The sequence below is a fragment of the Oncorhynchus mykiss genome, chromosome 21 (genome assembly GCF_057628025.1).
Source record: "Oncorhynchus mykiss isolate SJ-2025 chromosome 21, ASM5762802v1, whole genome shotgun sequence".
In the NCBI taxonomy this organism is placed as follows: Eukaryota; Metazoa; Chordata; class Actinopteri; order Salmoniformes; family Salmonidae; genus Oncorhynchus; species Oncorhynchus mykiss.
The window spans coordinates 35137862-35155726 of NC_143042.1; the positions used below are offsets into that span (position 1 = coordinate 35137862).

At 43.2% G+C, this 17865-nt stretch overlaps 2 protein-coding genes across 3 annotated transcripts; both read right to left on the minus strand.

The window, feature by feature from the left end:
- Positions 1 to 697: 697 nt before the first annotated feature.
- Positions 698 to 3221, minus strand: LOC110500435 (cerebellin-1). Of its 2 annotated transcripts, XM_021577812.3 has the most exons (3): positions 2824 to 3221; positions 1689 to 1823; positions 698 to 1397 (listed from the first exon to the last, which is right to left on the minus strand). In XM_021577812.3, the coding sequence occupies exons 1-3, from the start codon at positions 3044 to 3046 to the stop codon at positions 1111 to 1113; spliced, it is 645 nt and encodes a 214-aa protein (XP_021433487.3). In that variant the 5' UTR covers positions 3047 to 3221; the 3' UTR covers positions 698 to 1110. The 2 variants fall into 2 exon arrangements, with proteins under 2 accessions (XP_021433487.3, XP_090070656.1); XM_090214530.1 differs by lacking the exon at positions 1689 to 1823 and having other exon boundaries at positions 2824 to 3166.
- Positions 3222 to 6294: 3073 nt separating this feature from the next.
- On the minus strand, positions 6295 to 9567 carry LOC149973075 (kelch-like protein 33). Its single transcript, XM_090214531.1, has 4 exons — positions 8723 to 9567; positions 7302 to 8241; positions 7010 to 7180; positions 6295 to 6873 (listed from the first exon to the last, which is right to left on the minus strand). The coding sequence occupies exons 1-4, from the start codon at positions 9441 to 9443 to the stop codon at positions 6351 to 6353; spliced, it is 2355 nt and encodes a 784-aa protein (XP_090070657.1). The 5' UTR covers positions 9444 to 9567; the 3' UTR covers positions 6295 to 6350.
- Positions 9568 to 17865: the final 8298 nt, after the last annotated feature.

A 17865-nucleotide genomic window follows, 5' to 3' on the forward strand; every position in this document is an offset into this window, starting at 1 on the left:
TGAAAAGCATGCCCAAATTCAACTGCCTGCTACTCATCCCCAGATGATAATACATGCATATTATTAGTATATTTGGATAGAAAACACTCTGAAGTTTCTAAAACTGTTTGAATCATGTCTGTGAGTATAACAGAACTTATGTAGCAGGCGAAACCCCGAGGACAAACCATTCAGATTTTTTTTTTTTAGGTCACTCTCTTTTCAATGGATTTTCATTGGGAAACCAGATTTCTAAGGGACTTGCTTGCAGTTCCTACCACTTCCACTGGATGTCACCAGTCTTTATAAATTGGTTGAGGTTTTTCCTTTGTGTAATGAAGAAGCACAGCCATCTTGAATGAGGGTCACTTGAAGTGTACTGTTTGATAGAGGCACGTGACCAGAAAAGCAGCGTCAGTTTGTTTTCTTTTTGTATTCAACACAGATCATTCCGTTTTCAATTGTATCGATTATTTACTTTAAAAATACCTAAAGTTGTATTACAAAAGTCGTTTGAAATGTTTTGGCAAAGTTTACAGGTAACTTTTGAGATATTTTGTAGTAACTTTGCGCAAGTTGGAACCAGCGTTTTTCTGGATCAAACGAGCCAAATAAATGGACATTTTGGATATATATGGACGGAATTAATCGAACAAAAGGACCAATTGTGATGTTTATGGGACATATTGAAGTGCCAACAAAAGAAGCTCGTCAAAGGTAAGGCATGATTTATATTTTTATTTCTGCTTTTTGTTTTTGTGTCCCCTGCAGGGTTGAAATATGTTCTCTCACATTGTATACTGAGGTGCTACCCTCAGATAATAGCATAGTTTGCTTTCTCAGAAAAGCCTTTTTGAAATGTGACATGTTGGCTGGATTCACAACACGTGTAGCTTTAATTTGGTATCTTACATGTGTGATTTCATGACAGTTAGTTTTTTATAGTATTTTATTTGAATTTGGCGCTCTGCATTTTCCCTGGCTATTGGCCAGTTGAGACATTTGCATCTTTACTAGTCCTGTATTATCAGACCGATATAAACATCTCCAAAACAGGATATATACATATATATTTTCTGCATCTGGGTTTTATCTCATGACAGAGGAAAATGTGACATTGTGCTGTCTGCTTCACATAGGAAAGAGCAGGAAGCCACTGAAGGAGCAGTAGTCATATCGCCCATCGATGAAGACCCATGTGTTGATCCAGAGGCGCATATAGACCACTTCGCCCTTCTCCAACTGCAGTGTGACTCCATTGGACGCATGGTCATTCTGTTCTCCACTGGATTGGTATTCGTACACAGACATCATCCTTTGGCCATCCTTGAATATGCTCAGACCCATGTCATGGCCTGCAAAGCCATTTCCAGAAAATCTGAAGTAGTAGACCCCTCTCACTGGCGCTGTGAAGACACCTGAGGCATAGAAGGAGTCGATAAATAGTGGTGGCATTTGGCCATTGCTACTAGAGGCTTAAATCAGGTGGACCAGTCGTACGCACAAAGGAACCCTAATGGTGCAGGCTTTTGTTCTAGCCAAGCAGTAACACACCCGATTCAACAAATCAAAAGTATTTATTGAAAATAACTGATTAGTTGAATGAGATGTGTCATGACTGGCTGGGGAAAAAGCCTGCACCTCACTGGCCCTTTTTGACCATCCCTGCTATACATAATGATGTAGATACAGTATGTTCAGTGCGAGACCTGTGATTGGGTTGTATGCACTGCCAATGTTGGTCAGGACCTTTCCGAAAATGAGGTTAGTCTCTGCGTCGATGGGCCCGTGGTGTTTACTTTCTGATGACAGTAAGGCTGCTGAGAAGGCTACTTTTGGTTGCTCTGCCAGCAAAGATAGTAGCAACAACAACAACATCAATCAACAACAACACAGCAATGAGAACATCATCATCCCTAACAACGGACAAGTTCGTTTTGCATGGCCTGGTGCCCCAGGTGGGTGGAGATTTCACTTTAGGACTAATGGGATGGTCTAAAATGAGCAAACTCCGCCCACCCGATGCAAAACAAACTTGCGCATTGGTAGAAAAAAGGAGTAAGGGGGGAGCAAGAAGAGGACTTTCTTATTTGTGAGCATTATTGATCTGTTAGGCATTGGGTAACACTTTATATACACATTTATATACACTTATATACATTTATATATACTTATATACATTTATATATGTTGACCTGTAAAGTATTGGGTAACACTTTATATGCATTTTCATGATAATAAGCCAATCCTGAGGACCTGAGCCCTAGGATCATGTCTCCGGACTACATGGCCTGATGACTCCTGGCTGTCCCCAGTCCACTTGGTTGTGCTGCTGCTCCAGTTTCAACTGTTCTGCCTGCGGCTAGGGAACCCTGACCTTTTCACCGGACGTGCTGTTTTCAACTCTCTCGCTCTCTCTACCGCACCCGCTGTCTCGACATCTGAATGCTCGGCTATGAAAAGCCAACTGACATTTACTCCTGAGGTACGGACCTGTTGCACCCTCTATAACCACTGATAATTTTTTGACCCTGCTGGTCATCTATGAACATATGAACATCTTGAAGAACAATCTGGCCTTAAATGGCCATGTACTCTTATAATCTCCACCCGGCACAGCCAGAAGAGGACTGGCCACTCCTCAGAGCCTCTAGGTTTCATCCTAAATTCCTGCCTTTCTGGGGATTTTAGGCTGGGTTTCTGTATTGTACTTTGATGACATCTGCTGATGTAAAAAGGGCTTTAGAAATAAATTGGATTGATTTGATTGAGTACATGTTTATAAATGCTTTAGAAATAACTGCTTATAAATACTCATTCATTGATATTTACAATTTACTGTACCTTCTCTCTCTTTATTCAGCTTATCCACCATAGCTCTCTGCTCTTTCAGGTCTGCCTCTGCTGTATGGAGCTTAGTACTCAGCTCTCCCACCAAAGACCTAAGCTCCTTCAGTTCAGTGTAGATATTCACCACAGAACCCAAAACCTCCTCTTCTTGAGCCAGACACACGTAGCCCAGCAAGACCAGCCAGCCAGTAGCCATCCTCTTCATCATCATTTTCATTATCCTCTCGGGAGAGTGGAGTAGCTCTCAGCGTTTCCTTAGTAATCTTATTCGCTATGATCTAAGAGGGAAAACCAACCCTTGCTCAGTACTTCTACTCTGAGGAGCTTTGTAAATACTGAGTGAATAGGGCTACAGTTGATCATTAACGCCAGACACATGGATATTGGTGCTCATTGGCTGGCTGACTTGAACTTGCTCTTTTGCTCTCGTTGTCTCTCTCTCTCCTATTGGACTTTCATTTGTTTCCAAATTTAGGCTTTTCCAAATTCTGTTCATGATTTCATCACTGTAAGAACGAGTTTAAGAACTAGTAAATGCCTACAATTACATAAGCAGAATAATATTACAGTGTACAGTATTTACTTCTGAACGCAAATCAGGCTATTTGTAAGGTCATAAGGTATTTAATAATATCAACACACATCTTTACATTTTTCAGTCAAAAAATGATATCAGTGATAAAGAATGAGACTAATTTCTGGCATACAATACATTTTCTCTCACCTGTAGATTAATGGCAGCCAAGCTCCTTCTCTGTGTTGTTGTGTTGTATAGTCATAACAAGGGTGGGGATCAATTCCACAAATTCCAATTCCATTCCAAGGATGATTTTCTTCTTCAATGTCAATTAAATTCCAGTTCAGACAGCCTAAATTCCAAATCAATAGCAATTACGTTTTCTGAAAATTGCTGCAATATCAATTAAATTCCAAGTAAATTCTCCACTTCCTGCTTGATTTCCGGAATCTAATTTGGAATTATAAATTAAATTGGACCCCAACCTCTTTCTCACCCTCTAAAGTTCCCTTTCTCATTGTCTTAAGTGGTTGGGCAGGCGGAGCAGACAGGCTCGTATGTCTGTGTTGTGTCCGGGCATCTTGCCCAAATTCTCCCAATGTTGGGTAATGAGTTCATAACAGTTAAGTTTTTCTGGGCTAACAATGTAAGAAATAATACATTAAAAAACGAAATACTGCAAAGTTTCCTAAGGACTAGAAGCAAGGCGTTCGTCTCTGTAAGCACCATCTGGCAGGGAACATAGTACTGAGAGAGGTGAGCTTGGACAATCTAATCTATCAAAAAGAGATGAAAATAATTGTTTTTATTAAAAATTAACAAACACCCCTGTTGAGGGTACTCCTAGAGCGAAGTTTTCCTTAAGAGGGCCACAGCTGAGGTAACTAGCAGGACTGAGTTGAGTTGATAAGAGTGTTCTTAAGTGAGGTATCCTTGGACATAATTGCTAATTAGCCAGTTGCGGGCAACCAAAAGTCCAGATCCGTGGTACTGGGTTGATTATAGTAGGACTGGTGAGGTTAATGTGTAGAACCGGGGGATGGGAGCGCAGGTGATGCCTTGTGAGGGCCTCTGGCTTGGTGAAGTTCAATTATAATTAACTTATTGGCATTGGCTAACATATACACAATCGCAAATACCACTCAATGGGGGGGCAATTGGTCCAAAACATATTGCAAGTGGAACATGGCAAATGTCGGGTGTAATTAACCAAAAATCCCAAAGGTGGCAAGCATGCAGGATTCTATATGGGAAATGGTCAGAAAGTCAGGTCTCAAGGGTGTAATCTTCAAAATCTGTTTTTTTTCCCCAAACTTTTAAAACCTTGTAAAAAGTGCGCTTTGGACAAAAAAAATACATTGAATGCTAGTTTGTCCATAAGGCCAATGTTTTGTCCATTTGCCATATATGATCATAGCAAGTCGGTTACTGGCCCAATGCTCTAACCACTAGGCTACCTGCCGCCCCCAAGTGACATATATTGAAAGTACTAAATCAGGATTTTATGTCCATTTGCCATATATGCCCAATAGGAAGTTGGCTACCGAACCCAAAAGTAAGTGAACCATGTCCAAATGGCATAGGAAATGTCCAAATGGCATACATAAGAATTGAAAGTACTAAATCAGGAGGTTATGTCCATTTGCCATTTATGATCATAGGAAGTTGGCTTCCAAACCCAAAAGTCAGTGAACCATGTGCAAACAGCATATATAATGTTGAGATGGCCTATATACATACCAAATGAGGTATATCACTATGTTAAGCCCTGAATCGACCTAGAAGGTCTATTTGTCAAGTTTGATCATAGGAAGTCATAAGAAGTTAGAATTTCTCGTTGGTGTTGATTCAGCATGTCCATTTCGTAATGGGAAGTCCTTATGAATAGACATTGGCAATGGACACTGTCAACTTGCTAAAGAGCATGTTCACACTGACAATATAGCATATGTGTAATGGACACTGTCCAATTGCTATATATTAGCAATGGACACTGTCCAACTGCAGTATAACATGTTAAGACTAGCAATGTATTATGTGTATTGGACACTGTCCATTAGCAATACATTAGTGGGCATTTACCATCACGAATTGGACATGCTGTTATATATTGCTGAAATGCCCAATTGTCTGGCTTGTTGAACTCGGGATGGCATAGCAGTGATAGTGGTTCCTCTCCATCGCTCGTTGGTGTTGATTTCAGCCTCTCCATTTGGTGATGGTAAATCACAAGTTGTCTGCCACAGTTCCTTGCCTGCTAACAGTCCCTCTTTCTTATGGACAAACATTATTTATCATTATACAGAGACAGGGTAGAATTCTGTTAGTTATAGTTCTACGTTAAATGTATACATCATTTAGTAATTATTCATAAATTTCATACACTAGCTAACAAGCTTCTGTGTTCACAGCGGCACAAGGATTCAAAACATGCTTTGTTGCATATTTTTGTGGGACTTGAAAAAAATACCCGGAACATAAAAAACGTTAATATCCTGTCACGACTGCTGCCGAAGTCGTTGCCTCTCCTTGTTCGGGCGGTGCTCGGCGTTCGACGTCACCGGTCTTCTAGCCATCATTGATCCTTTTTTCATTTTCCATTGGTTTTGTCTTGTCTTCCCATACACCTGTTTTCAATCCCATTCATTACCTTTTGTGTATTTAACCCTCTGTTTCCCCTCATGTCTTTGTCAGAGATTGTTTTATTGTCAGTGTAGTGTGATTGTTGTATAGGTGTGCGTCGGGTCCTTGTACCCATGTTTATGTACATTTAGTGTTATGGAGCATACTCCGTGGACTTTATTAAAAGACTCCATTTTACACTCAATTTGACTCTCCTGCGCCTGACTTCCCTGCCACCTATTACATCTACGCTTGACATATCCAGCCCCATGCGTTTAAAAGAACGGTTCTGTTCCAGAACACTATGACTCACTTTCATTCCCGGTTCCGTTTCTGTTCCCTGACAAATGTAGTGTAGTCTTATGGGATTTATAGTGATGTGTCATTGTCTTAAGTGGTTGGGTAGGTGCAGCAAACAGGCTCGTATGTCAGTGTTGGGTCCTGGCATCTCGCCCATATTCTCCCAAAATTGGATGGTGGGATCATAACGATGAACCAGTCTGGTCTCCCTGTAGTCCTCTTGGCAGTATCCTCCCAGCACATAGAGCATCCCCTCCAGAACCACAGAGGCTGCTCCAACATGGGGGACGGCCAGGGGTGTGAGAGCACTCCAAAGGTCACTAACCGAGTCATAGACCTCACAGGCCAGCTGGTCGATAGACGTCATGTTTTCATCAACAGTGACACCTCCTGCCACGTAAAGATTGCCGTTTAAAGTCTCCATGCAGTGACGGGCTCGAGGCTGGCTCATCTCGGCCAGGTAGGTGGTTCCTCTCTCAGGGTGGTACAGAAACATGGATACTCGACACTGGTGCCTGCAGTCCAACCCCCCTGAGATGAAAATCTTTCCATCCAACATTGTGGCAGCATGGCAGCTCAATGTCATATCCAAGGGTCGCGAAAAGCTAACAGGGAAGGCCAAAGTTGGTAATGATAGCAACAAAGAAACAACGTTTTACTTAAATCTCCAATGGAACATGAACTACTGCAAGCAATTCTGTGTTACCCTTCTCTTTTGAGTCACCAAAAAAAAAAACCTACCTCCAGGTATCTGTGTTTGGACAGTAGCGCTCCACACTATCCAGGTTAGTTTCTGGATCAATGTCCCCTCCAATGGCATATATCATCCTGTCCAGCACAACCATGGAAAAGTTGCACCTTGTCTTATGCAAGTCAGCCAACCTCTCCCAGAGGTTCTGAAGCGGATCATATCTGAAAGACAAGAGATGAGAGATGAAGGAAGGAAATCATGTAAAAACATAAAAATATAAATCATGTCATACCTAAAAGACTCATTGGCTAGTAGATACAAACCCAAAGCGTCTTATCTCACCTGTAGGTCGAGTTGAAAACGTCAAGTGTGCCTTCATAACTCTGTCCCCCGACCACGTACAACTTCCCTGTGAGTACCGCCACCTCGTGACTTAGCCTTGGTGGCTTTGGCATCTCTCCAAGCAACCTCCATTCCACATTCTTTACAATGCCTGTGTAGTTCCTCAGAGAGTTTCCGAACCACAGTTCTCGGCTGGGAGATCGGCGGCTAAAGTCGGCAGAGATCTGATCTCCACCCACCAAGACTAGACTGTCCTTTGGCAAGTAAACCCTGCACAGGGTTCGAGGTGCAACGTGATGGGAGTGAAAGTCCTCCAGTATAGTCAGGTAGAGCCCTTCCGTGTTGTGTTCAGACCACAGTTTTGTGGTTTTAACTTCATTGAACTCCTTGACGTTCATGAGGGGAAAGTGGACTTTCTTCATCAGCTCTTTGGTGAGTTTAAGCCTTTTGCTGGGACACGCCTCGATCCAAGCCACCACAGCCTTGAAGACGACAAGCTCAGAGGGCACAAAGAGGGAATCGCTTTTCAGATATCTTCTAAGCTTCTTGGCTGGCAGGTCTTGAAATTTAGGGGTGGCTGCCACGTTTTGGAAGTGTCTCAGGACAAAACTGTTTGCCACTTCGAGGAGTTCCGGCATCCCATAAGCCTCAGCGAAGGAGGCCACGTCCAGGCAGGAGTGAGCATCGATTTCCTGTTCCAGGAAGTTGAGGCACAGCGATAGGGCGGGCTGGAACTGGAGCTGGAGGGCGGTGCAGGTAATCTCAAAGACACGCCCCCAGCTGAGGGGGAGGGACCCACTGTAGGAGCAGCCAATCATGGCCTCCAGCTCAGCAGCCTCCAGGAAGGGAAGGGCCACACAGGGCTGCTGGGATTCCTTCATCCCGCTGGTGAACATTCCCCGGAAGAAGTCACTACTGGCAGCCATGAGCACTTTGTGGACTTGGAGGAGACAGGAGAGAGAAGAGGAAATGGATTATTGATGTTATCATCCTTATTATAATCAGGTAGCTCATAAATAGACTACTTCCCCATCTAGTTTATCATGACTCTTCTGAATTCAGATTTAAGACAGAAAGTAGGAATATTTGAAGTCAACATAATTTTATTTTGTTGATCCCGGACGAGTCCCCAACAATTATTACAAAAATATAAACACAATTTATATTTCATTTATATATTTTCTCATTATAGCATCATGTTGTTATATATTAATGTATTAGTAATATTAATATATTATATATCATCCTATTATTATTTCAAATCATATTATTATATGCTAAAAATCAATATTATTACCATTATAAGCATGCATGGGTTATTTAGCTTGATCTCGGACGCTCCCACCTAAAAATAAATGAATTGTCTTCTCTATCATTGTACAGTACATAGTCATGATGTGTTTTGACACCAGTTTACTAACCATGGAATGATGTCCCATCAACCTCCAGCTCCACATCACAGCCCACTCCCTCTTTCCACAGCTGTCTGATTGACTGAAGAGTGAGCTTCATCTGTTCTTCAGCAGATACCTTATTTTCTTCAGCCCTCTTCTCTACTTCCTTCTTCATCTTCCCCTCCTCTTTCCTGCAGAGTTCTAGAACTCGGGGGACCCCTAGTGTTTTAGCTGCAGTCTGTATCTGGGCCAGTGAATCTCTGTTCAGAGCTGATATGGCACCAGTGTAGGCAAACTCGGTCACCGCTGCCAGCCCTACACACCTCACCTCAGAACCCAGACTGATGAATATCTCTGTCTGTATGTTCATATCTCTGTCTGTATCTCTCCTCTCCCTCATCTTCTCCATCTCTTCATCCCACTTGGGCAGCCTCTGGTGTGTTAGGGAGTGATGTACCAGGGAGCTGACAGCAGCCAGGACAAGGGAGTGTGCGTGGAGACGCTGTCCATTCTCAGTGCTCAGAGTCAGGTCAGTGAGGAGAGATGAGTCCCTGAGCTGCTCCAGGGCTTTGAACGTTTCTCTGGCATATGAGTCTCTGCTGTATACCCTTGTTGTATCCACATCATCTTTCACCCCTTTCTGCTCTCCATCAACTGCCCGCTCTTCTTTCACTTCTTGAACCTTATTATCCTCTTTTTCAGCTAGCCCTCTCTCTAGAGCTATCTTACTGTACTGACTCCCTTGCATGCCCTTTTCCCTCTCGATCTGCCTCTATGTTGTGCCCTTCCCCCGTCAATTCTTTATCTTGTCTCCATAGAGTCTCCAAGCCCCCTTGGAAGCTTGATCCAGTTAAAGCTATCGCTTATGTCAACAAATGTCCAACAGTCTCCCTACCTACAGCTTACCAATAAATCTAGGAAAAAATACCACAAAGAAAAAAACAGTAAAATCTGATGTCACACTAAAAAAATCCGAAAGTCACTTACTTGACACAGGTTTTTGTGGAGAAATACAACAGAACAATATAGTCGTATCAGTGTTCAAGCATCTGTAGTGGCTCTTAGCTGTAGAATGTGTGTGATCTTTATACTTCTCTTCCACCCTCCATACAGGGTCAGTTATCTCTGTTGTCTCCTCTTCCCCTTCCTTCTACTTGTGTGTACTGACCCCTATTTGACAGAACCCTTTATAAACCCTCCGAACGAGCAGCTATATATATACTCATAGTCATACAGATCAGATCTCACAGTAAACTATTGTCTCTGTTTCTGGTCCAGGTTCTCATTCCTCAAAGTCTTTCCACAGTACGAACTAAACAATAATAGATAATAAAGGGTTTGGGTTTCAGAGTGGCAATGTCCACAATTTTACCATGTGATAGATAGATTGTTGTGTTAGTGATGGAGAGATGTCTTACAGTAGAATACACAAGACTGCATCTTGCCATTCTCCCATTTTCTCTTCATCATTTCCCCACACACTCCTCCATCATTATTTCCTGTTTTCTCAATACATTTCTCACAGTTTTTAATAATTTTCCTGCAGTTTTTACTATGTATAACATGTGAAGCATAGAAGATCAAAACCCTAGAACCGTAAAAAAGGGGATTGTTTTAGGCTTAGAGCCTGACTGAGCTCCTTCAATCCCAAGGCTTCTCCTAGACATCCCAAGGCCTTGGCCGCACCCTCCCAATGTATTCTGGGGCATGTTACTAGGGGATCAGTAGGGGTATGGCATGCTTAGAGGGTCAGCGGGATTGTGTTGCTCCTCCACAGCCAAACACTGGGGAATCTGGGTCAAGGAGGTAGGAAAAAGGAGTGTGAAGGGCAGAGAATAGGACATTTACCCTTCAGCCTATTGAGTCTATACATAAAAATATATATAAAAAAAACAGTTGACCCTTATTTTAACCCTGGCCCTTTACAGCACAGCCTGGTCATTACTGTCAGTTACTCCTTGATAATGCTCACTCCAATTATTACATTACCACCATATATGTGGTTCATGTTGCTTTGCTCTTTTGATTGCTCTTGGTGTGGTTTTGGGGATAACATTTTCATGACCTTGTGTAACAGGTTGAAGTTCGTAGCCGCTACGTCACTTTGTTTAACGAGGCGAGGTACTCGGATACCTATTAAATACAACGAAACACTAACAAAACACAGGTTCTTCACATCAAAGGTGAAGCATGGATGTGATAAGACCTTATTATTATTCTTTTCTGTTGCAGCAATGAGATCAATATCACCATAAATAGTCAACAATCGGAGCGGTCTGCACATATCAAACCTGATCTTCAGCGCTGACACTTGAACAACAGGCTATCCAATAGTTAGATTCAATATCAGCTTTCAATAACAATTACAAAAGTGCATAGTTGAGGAAGGCCTGCTCAGGAAGACAGAGAGTGGATCTGGAGGGAGAGGGGCACTCACTCCGCATGCCCACTTACAAAGTTCCACTGGATTTGGATTAAGCCACACTGTCCCATCCTTGCTCTCATCCTTCCAGAGCACACCAACCTAAAGGCTACACGGATAAAAAGGGATCTGCCGAACACAGGGAATCACTGGGCATTTATACACAAAACCCCATCACTGGGCATTTATACACAAAACCCCATCACTGGGCATTTATACACAAAACCCCATCACTGGGCATTTATACACAAAACCCCATCACTGGGCATTTATACACAAAACCCCATCACTGGGCATTTATACACAAACCCCATCACTGGGCATTTATACACAAAACCCCATCACTGGGCATTTATACACAAAACCCCATCACTGGGCATTTATACACAAACCCCATCACTGGGCATTTATACACAAAACCCCATCACTGGGCATTTATACACAAAACCCCATCACTGGGCATTTATACACAAAACCCCATCACTGGGCATTTATACACAAAACCCCATCACTGGGCATTTATACACAAAACCCCATCACTGGGAATACACAAAACCCCATCACTGGGCATTTATACACAAAACCCCATCACTGGGCATTTATACACAAAACCCCATCACTGGGCATTTATACACAAAACCCCATCACTGGGCATTTATACACAAAACCCCATCACTGGGAATACACAAAACCCCATCACTGGGCATTTATACACAAAACCCCATCACTGGGCATTTATACACAAAACCCCATCACTGGGCATTTATACACAAAACCCCATCACTGGGCATTTATACACAAAACCCCATCACTGGGCATTTATACACAAAACCCCATCACTGGGAATACACAAAACCCCATCACTGGGAATACACAAAACCCCACACTCACAGGCAACACCTGGAACTAATCACAATTACGTGACGCATGTCACACTTATCTTGATGTCATGATCTTGGTTACACTTTACATGAAGGTGCCATCTAAGTGTTTCAATACTGCGCTTATTTGCTTTATTAAATACTTTATAAGTTGTGAATGAACATGAATGAATTCATGGCTTAAGTCATGAGATCATTGTCTGGAGTTTGTCAAATAGCGGAGAGTGTATATGGCTACTAATAATGAATGAATAAGTGCTTATTGGTTGCACCGCAATGTGCTGTGATAAACAACATCTTTAGATAAAACGGTCTGTCTCAGCGATAACAGAGCCAAGTTGCAAAATAATGCCTCCATGCATGTCTCCTTGCATGTTTTAGGTACTGCAATGTATTGACTTTGCAGCAATGCGCATATGTAACAGATATAGAAGAATTCAACAAGATTCTTATATATTCTACATGGAATGTCGATTCTTGTAACACAGTATCTGATTTACATGGGTGGTTAATATTCAGACATAACAGAAATGTTGCGTGTATTGTGTAAAAAAAAACATACAAGAGACATGGAAGTTAAGCTTTCTAATGTCTCTTACATGGGACATAAGAATGTCAAAGCACTTGCACCCCACTGTCTGACATGCTTGACACATGCAATGGGACACCTATTGAAAAAAGAAGCAAAGTCCTCCACGAGGAGGAGCAGATGGAGGAGGAAGGGGGAAAGAAGAACGAGGGGGAGAAGAGTAGGAGGGGAAGGAGGACAAGAGAAGCGAAGGAGAGGAGGAGGACAGGAGGAGGACTGATCGCAGCAGGGAATCTATTTAGTTATTAAGTGGAGATCTCACAACAACTCATTGATACTCGTCAGCGGCAAATATCAAAGCTGAGCTTGGTTAAAGCCTTGGATGGGATACCAAAGGCATAGCTGTATATAAATCAACTGTTCAGTAGGTGGTGCTGCATTGCCTTAACCATGGAAACTCATTCCTGAAAATGTATATACAAATATAGTATTTTTGGGGGATTTAGCAGTGAAGCTGTTTGTTGACATTCATTATTATTATTACGGTTCTGACAATTTGGCAAACAATTCAAATAATAAGGCCAAGGAGGATAAAACGTTGCATAAGAGGACCCATAAGATCCTCCATGATGGGTTTTCTGCCTTTTAGAATTTTGTGAAAACCACTCAAAACTCTACTCCCTCAAATGCTACTGCTCAAAACAATATGTGGCATCTACTGTATGGACAAAGGTCTCTCAATGCAATATTTTCCAAACTAGTCCCTAAAACAACATGGCCACTATTAATCAATAAGCATTAATGGAAGTGCTCTGGCACATAAATGCATAGAAATCAGTCACGGATATTCGTATTGTAACAAAACTTGGTACATATGTTGCACTGTCAAGACTAAACTCATGCGAGCACCTTCATATCGACCACACGATATGACTCAGTCATGAAATTTGGCACACATACTCAGTGATGTGAGTGTAGATTACCTGTAAAGAATGGTTCCGTTTGGCCGAATGGTGGCGTTGTTGGGCAGGAAAAAACATTCGTTCAAACTCATTGGCTCATAGCGGCCATATTGTTGAGCTAGAGTGCTGGAAAATATTGCGTTAGAGGACATGATTTTCATTATTATTTTCCATATGTGTAAAGTGTTGCATCCTTAACCTGTAAAAAAGGGAATGTTCTTGGTGTCTTGGTGCCAAGTTTAGCAATGAAGCAGATGCTAAACTACAGGACTGTTTTGCTGGCACAGACAGGAATACGTTGTGGGATTCTTCCGATGGCATTGAGGAGTAGACCACATCAGTCACAGGCTTTATCAATAAGTGCATAGAGGACGTCGTCCCCACAGTGACTGTACGTACATACCCTAACCAGAAGCCATGGACTACAGGCAACATTCGTAGTGACCTAAAGGCAAGAGCTGCCGCTTTCAAGGAGCGGGACTCTAACCCAGAAGCTCATAATAAATCCTGCTAAACTATTACAGACGACAAAGGGAAGCACAGCCGAGAGCTGCCCAGTGACACAAGCCTAACAGACGAGCTAAATAACTTCTATACTCGCTTCGAGGCAAGTAACAATGAAACATGCATGAGAGCATCAGCTGTTCCGGACAACTGTGTGATCACACTCTCCGCAGCCGATGTGAGTAAGACATTTAAACAGGTTAACATTCACAAGTCCACTGGGCCAGACGGATTACCAGGACGTGTACTCCGAGCATGCACTGACCAACTGGCAAGTGTCTTCACTGACATGTTCAACCTCTCCCTGTCTGAGTCTGTAATACCAACATGTTTCAAGCAGCCCACCATAGTCCCTGTGCCCAAGAAAACTAAGGTAACCAGCCTAAATGACTACCGACCCGTAGCTCTCATGTCTGTAGCCATGAAATGCTTTGAAAGGCTGGTCATGGCTCACATCAAAACCATTAACCCAGAAACTGTAGACCCACTCCAATTTGCATACCACAACAACAGATCCACAGATGATGCAATCTCTATTACACTCCACACTGCCCTTTCCCACCTGGACAAAAGGAAACCTATGTGAGAATGCTATTCATTGACTACAGCTCAGCTATGGACCCTGGGACTAAACACCTCCCTCCACAACTGGACCCTGGACTTCCTGACGGGCCGCCCCCAGGTGGTAAGGGTAGGTAACAACACATCCACCACGCTGATCCTCAACACGTGGGCCCCTCAGGGATGCATGCTCAGTCCCCTCCTGTACTCCCTGTTCACTCATGACTGCACGGCCAACAAACAAAATGGTCCAAACAAACCAAGACAGTCGTGAAGAGGGCACGACAAAGCCTATTCCCCCTCAGGAAACTAAAAAGATTTGGCATGGGTCCTGAGATCCTCAAAAAATTCTACAGCTGCAACATCGAGAGGGTTGGACTGGTTGCGTCTCTGTCTGGTACGGCAATTGCTCGGCCTCCGACCGCAAGGCACTACAGAGGGTAGTGTGTACGGTCCAGTACATCACTGGCGCTAAGCTGCCTACCATCCAGGACCTCTACACCAGGCGGTGTCAGGCCCTAAAAATGGTCAAAGACCCCAGCCACCCCAGTCATAGACTGTTCTCTCTACTACCGCATGGCAAGCGGTACCGGAGTGCCAAGTCTAGGACAAAAATGCTTCTCAACAGTTTTTACCCCCAAGCCACAAGACTCCTGAACAGGTAATCAAATGGCTACCCGGAATATTTGCATTGTGTGCCCCCCTCCAACCCCCCTTTTACGCTGCTGTTACTCTCTGTTTATCATATATGCATAGTCACTTTAACTATACATTCATGTACATACTACCTCAATTGGGCCGACCAACCAGTGCTCCCGCACATTGGCTAACCGGGCTATCTGCATTGTGTCTTGCCACCCACCACCCGCCAACCCCTCTTTTACGCTACTGCTACTCTCTGTTCATCATATACACATAGTCACTTTAACATATCTACATGTACATACTAGCTCAATCAGCCTGACTAACCGGTGTCTGTATGTAGCCTCGCTACTTTTATAGCCTCTCTACTGTATATAGCCTGTCTTTTTACTGTTGTTTTTATTTCTTTACATACCTATTGTTCACCTAATACTTTTTTTTCACTATTGGTTAGAGCCTTTAAGTAAGCATTTCACTGTAAGGTGTATTCGGCGCACGTGACAAATAAACGTTGATTTGATTTGACAAAATGTTAATCTAAAACTTAAAAAATGTATGTTCACTAACAAGAGAGAGGCAGCTAAAAATTGTGGTGAGGGGGGGTACTTTATATGAGTCATCATCCCATCCCGTTCCAGGAATTTTGCAACCCTAGTCCTGTCACTGGTTCATAGTGATAGTTAAGTGGTGCCCTCACTTTTCTTTCCATTCTCCCCCTCACCTTCGTGCCTTTCTCTCTATCTCGCTCATTCACTAGTCTATGACCTTAAACTCCAATTCAAGTTCCCCAATAATCTACTGAGTGAACATCATGTTTCAGTTCTCATTTCCCATCATCAAAACGTGAACATATGTTGTCAAAATACAATGTAGCTGGATTTGATTACTCTGTCTGGCCCCATTGAAACAAAGACACACATACATTGTTGGAAGAATACAGAAAAAATGGCAGAGAAAGACATTTAAGCATAAGCAGTTGTCAAAGTGATTTACAGACACCTAGCCTAAAACCCAGAAGAGCAAGTAATGCAGATGTAGAAGCACAGTGTCTTGGAAAAACTCCCTAGAAAAGCAGGAACATAGGAAGAAACCTAGAGTGGAACCAGACTCTGAAAGGTGGCCAGTCCTATTCTGGCTGAGATTATAGGAGTACACAGCCATTAAGGCCAGATCGTTCTTCAAGATGTTCATAGATGACCAACAGGGTCAAATAATAATCACAGTGGTTATAGAGGATGCAACAGGTCCGCACCTCAGGAGTTAATATCAGCTGGCTTTTCATAGCCGAGCATCTAATTTTTATTTATTTTTTAAACTAGGCAAGTCAGTTAACAACAAATTCTTATTTTCAATGACAGCCTAGGAACAGTGGGTTAACTGCCTGTTCAGGGGCAGAACGACAGGTTTGTACCTTGTCAGCTCGGAGATTTGAACTTACAACCTTTCAGTTACTAGCCCAACGCTCACTAGCCCAACCCTCTAACCACTAGTCTACCCTGCCGCATTGCGGTTGAGACAGCAGGTACGGTAGAGAGAGAAAGAGAGAGAGGGAGGAAGAGAGAGGGTGGAAACAGCAGGTCCGGTACAAGGTAGCATGTCCTGTAAACAGGTCAGGGTTCCACAGCTGCAGACAGAACAGCAGAAACTGGATCTGCAGCACGACCAGCTGGACTGGGGAAGGGGACAGCCAGGAGTCGCCAGGCCAGGTACTCCTGAGGCATGGTCCTAAGATTACACAGGACACCAGATAAGACAGGATAATTACACCAGATAGGACAGACTGACCATAGCCCCCCGGCACGCAGACTATTGCAGCATAGATACCGGAGACTGAGACGGGGGGTCCCCCCCAGAAAGGCCAACCAGGCAGGACATAACCCCAACCACAGCCCGCACACCACCAAAGAGATATCAACAGACCACTAACGTACTATTCTGAGACAAGGCAGAGAATGGCCCACGAAGATCTCCCCAACCACACGAGCCCGAGGGGGCGTAAACCCAGACAGGAAGATCACGTCAGTGGCTCTAAAGAAAAGCTTGGCACAACGTGATGCACCCCTCCTAGGGACGGCATTGGAGAGCATGAGCATGCCAGTGACTCAGTAATAGGGCCAGAGGCAGAGAATCCCAGTGGAGAAAGGGGAACCGGGCAGGCAGAGACAGCATTGGTGGTTCGCCACTCCAGTGCCTTGCCATTCACCTTTGCACCCCTGGGCCAGAGTACACTCACTCATAGGACCTACTGAAGAGATGAGTCAAGTCATGGATGAATTGGAAACATTTTCCAGAAAACAATTGGTCATAAACCAATATACTCACATACAGTGGATAACAGCAGTGATTTTCACACATACTGTACAAGCAGGGGGTGAAAATATACTTCACACCATCACAGTTTATTGAGAAATCGACACGAATTTGCCTACTTATTCAAAATTCATGACAGGCACACAAAGAAGTATAACACGATTCTATACACCACGCATTTCATGTGTATTGTAGGATTTTCATTCTTCATAATGCATTCGCGTACATTACAGTACATTTGTTGTGGCTAACGTTAGCTAGTCTAGCTAGGTGGGTAACGTTAGCTATGCTAGGGGTTAGGGTTAGATTTAGGGGTTAAGGTTAGGTAACATGCTAGCAAAGTAGTTAAAGGTTTAAAA

Bases quoted from the DNA above. Each gene is read 5' to 3' on its own strand.
- LOC110500435 (XM_021577812.3), bottom strand. From the start codon at position 3,046: ATGAAAATGATGATGAAGAGGATGGCTACTGGCTGGCTGGTCTTGCTG. The intron at 1,824-2,823 runs GTACAGTAAATT...CTTTGCTGGCAG, and splicing joins GCTGAATAAAGAGAGAGAAG to AGCAACCAAAAGTAGCCTTC. The intron at 1,398-1,688 runs GTCTCGCACTGA...TCTATGCCTCAG, and splicing joins TGCATACAACCCAATCACAG to GTGTCTTCACAGCGCCAGTG.
- LOC149973075 (XM_090214531.1), bottom strand. From the start codon at position 9,443: ATGCAAGGGAGTCAGTACAGTAAGATAGCTCTAGAGAGAGGGCTAGCT. The intron at 7,181-7,301 runs GTGAGATAAGAC...CTTGTCTTTCAG, and splicing joins GTTTTCAACTCGACCTACAG to ATATGATCCGCTTCAGAACC. The intron at 6,874-7,009 runs GTAGGTTTTTTT...CTTCCCTGTTAG, and splicing joins CCAAACACAGATACCTGGAG to CTTTTCGCGACCCTTGGATA.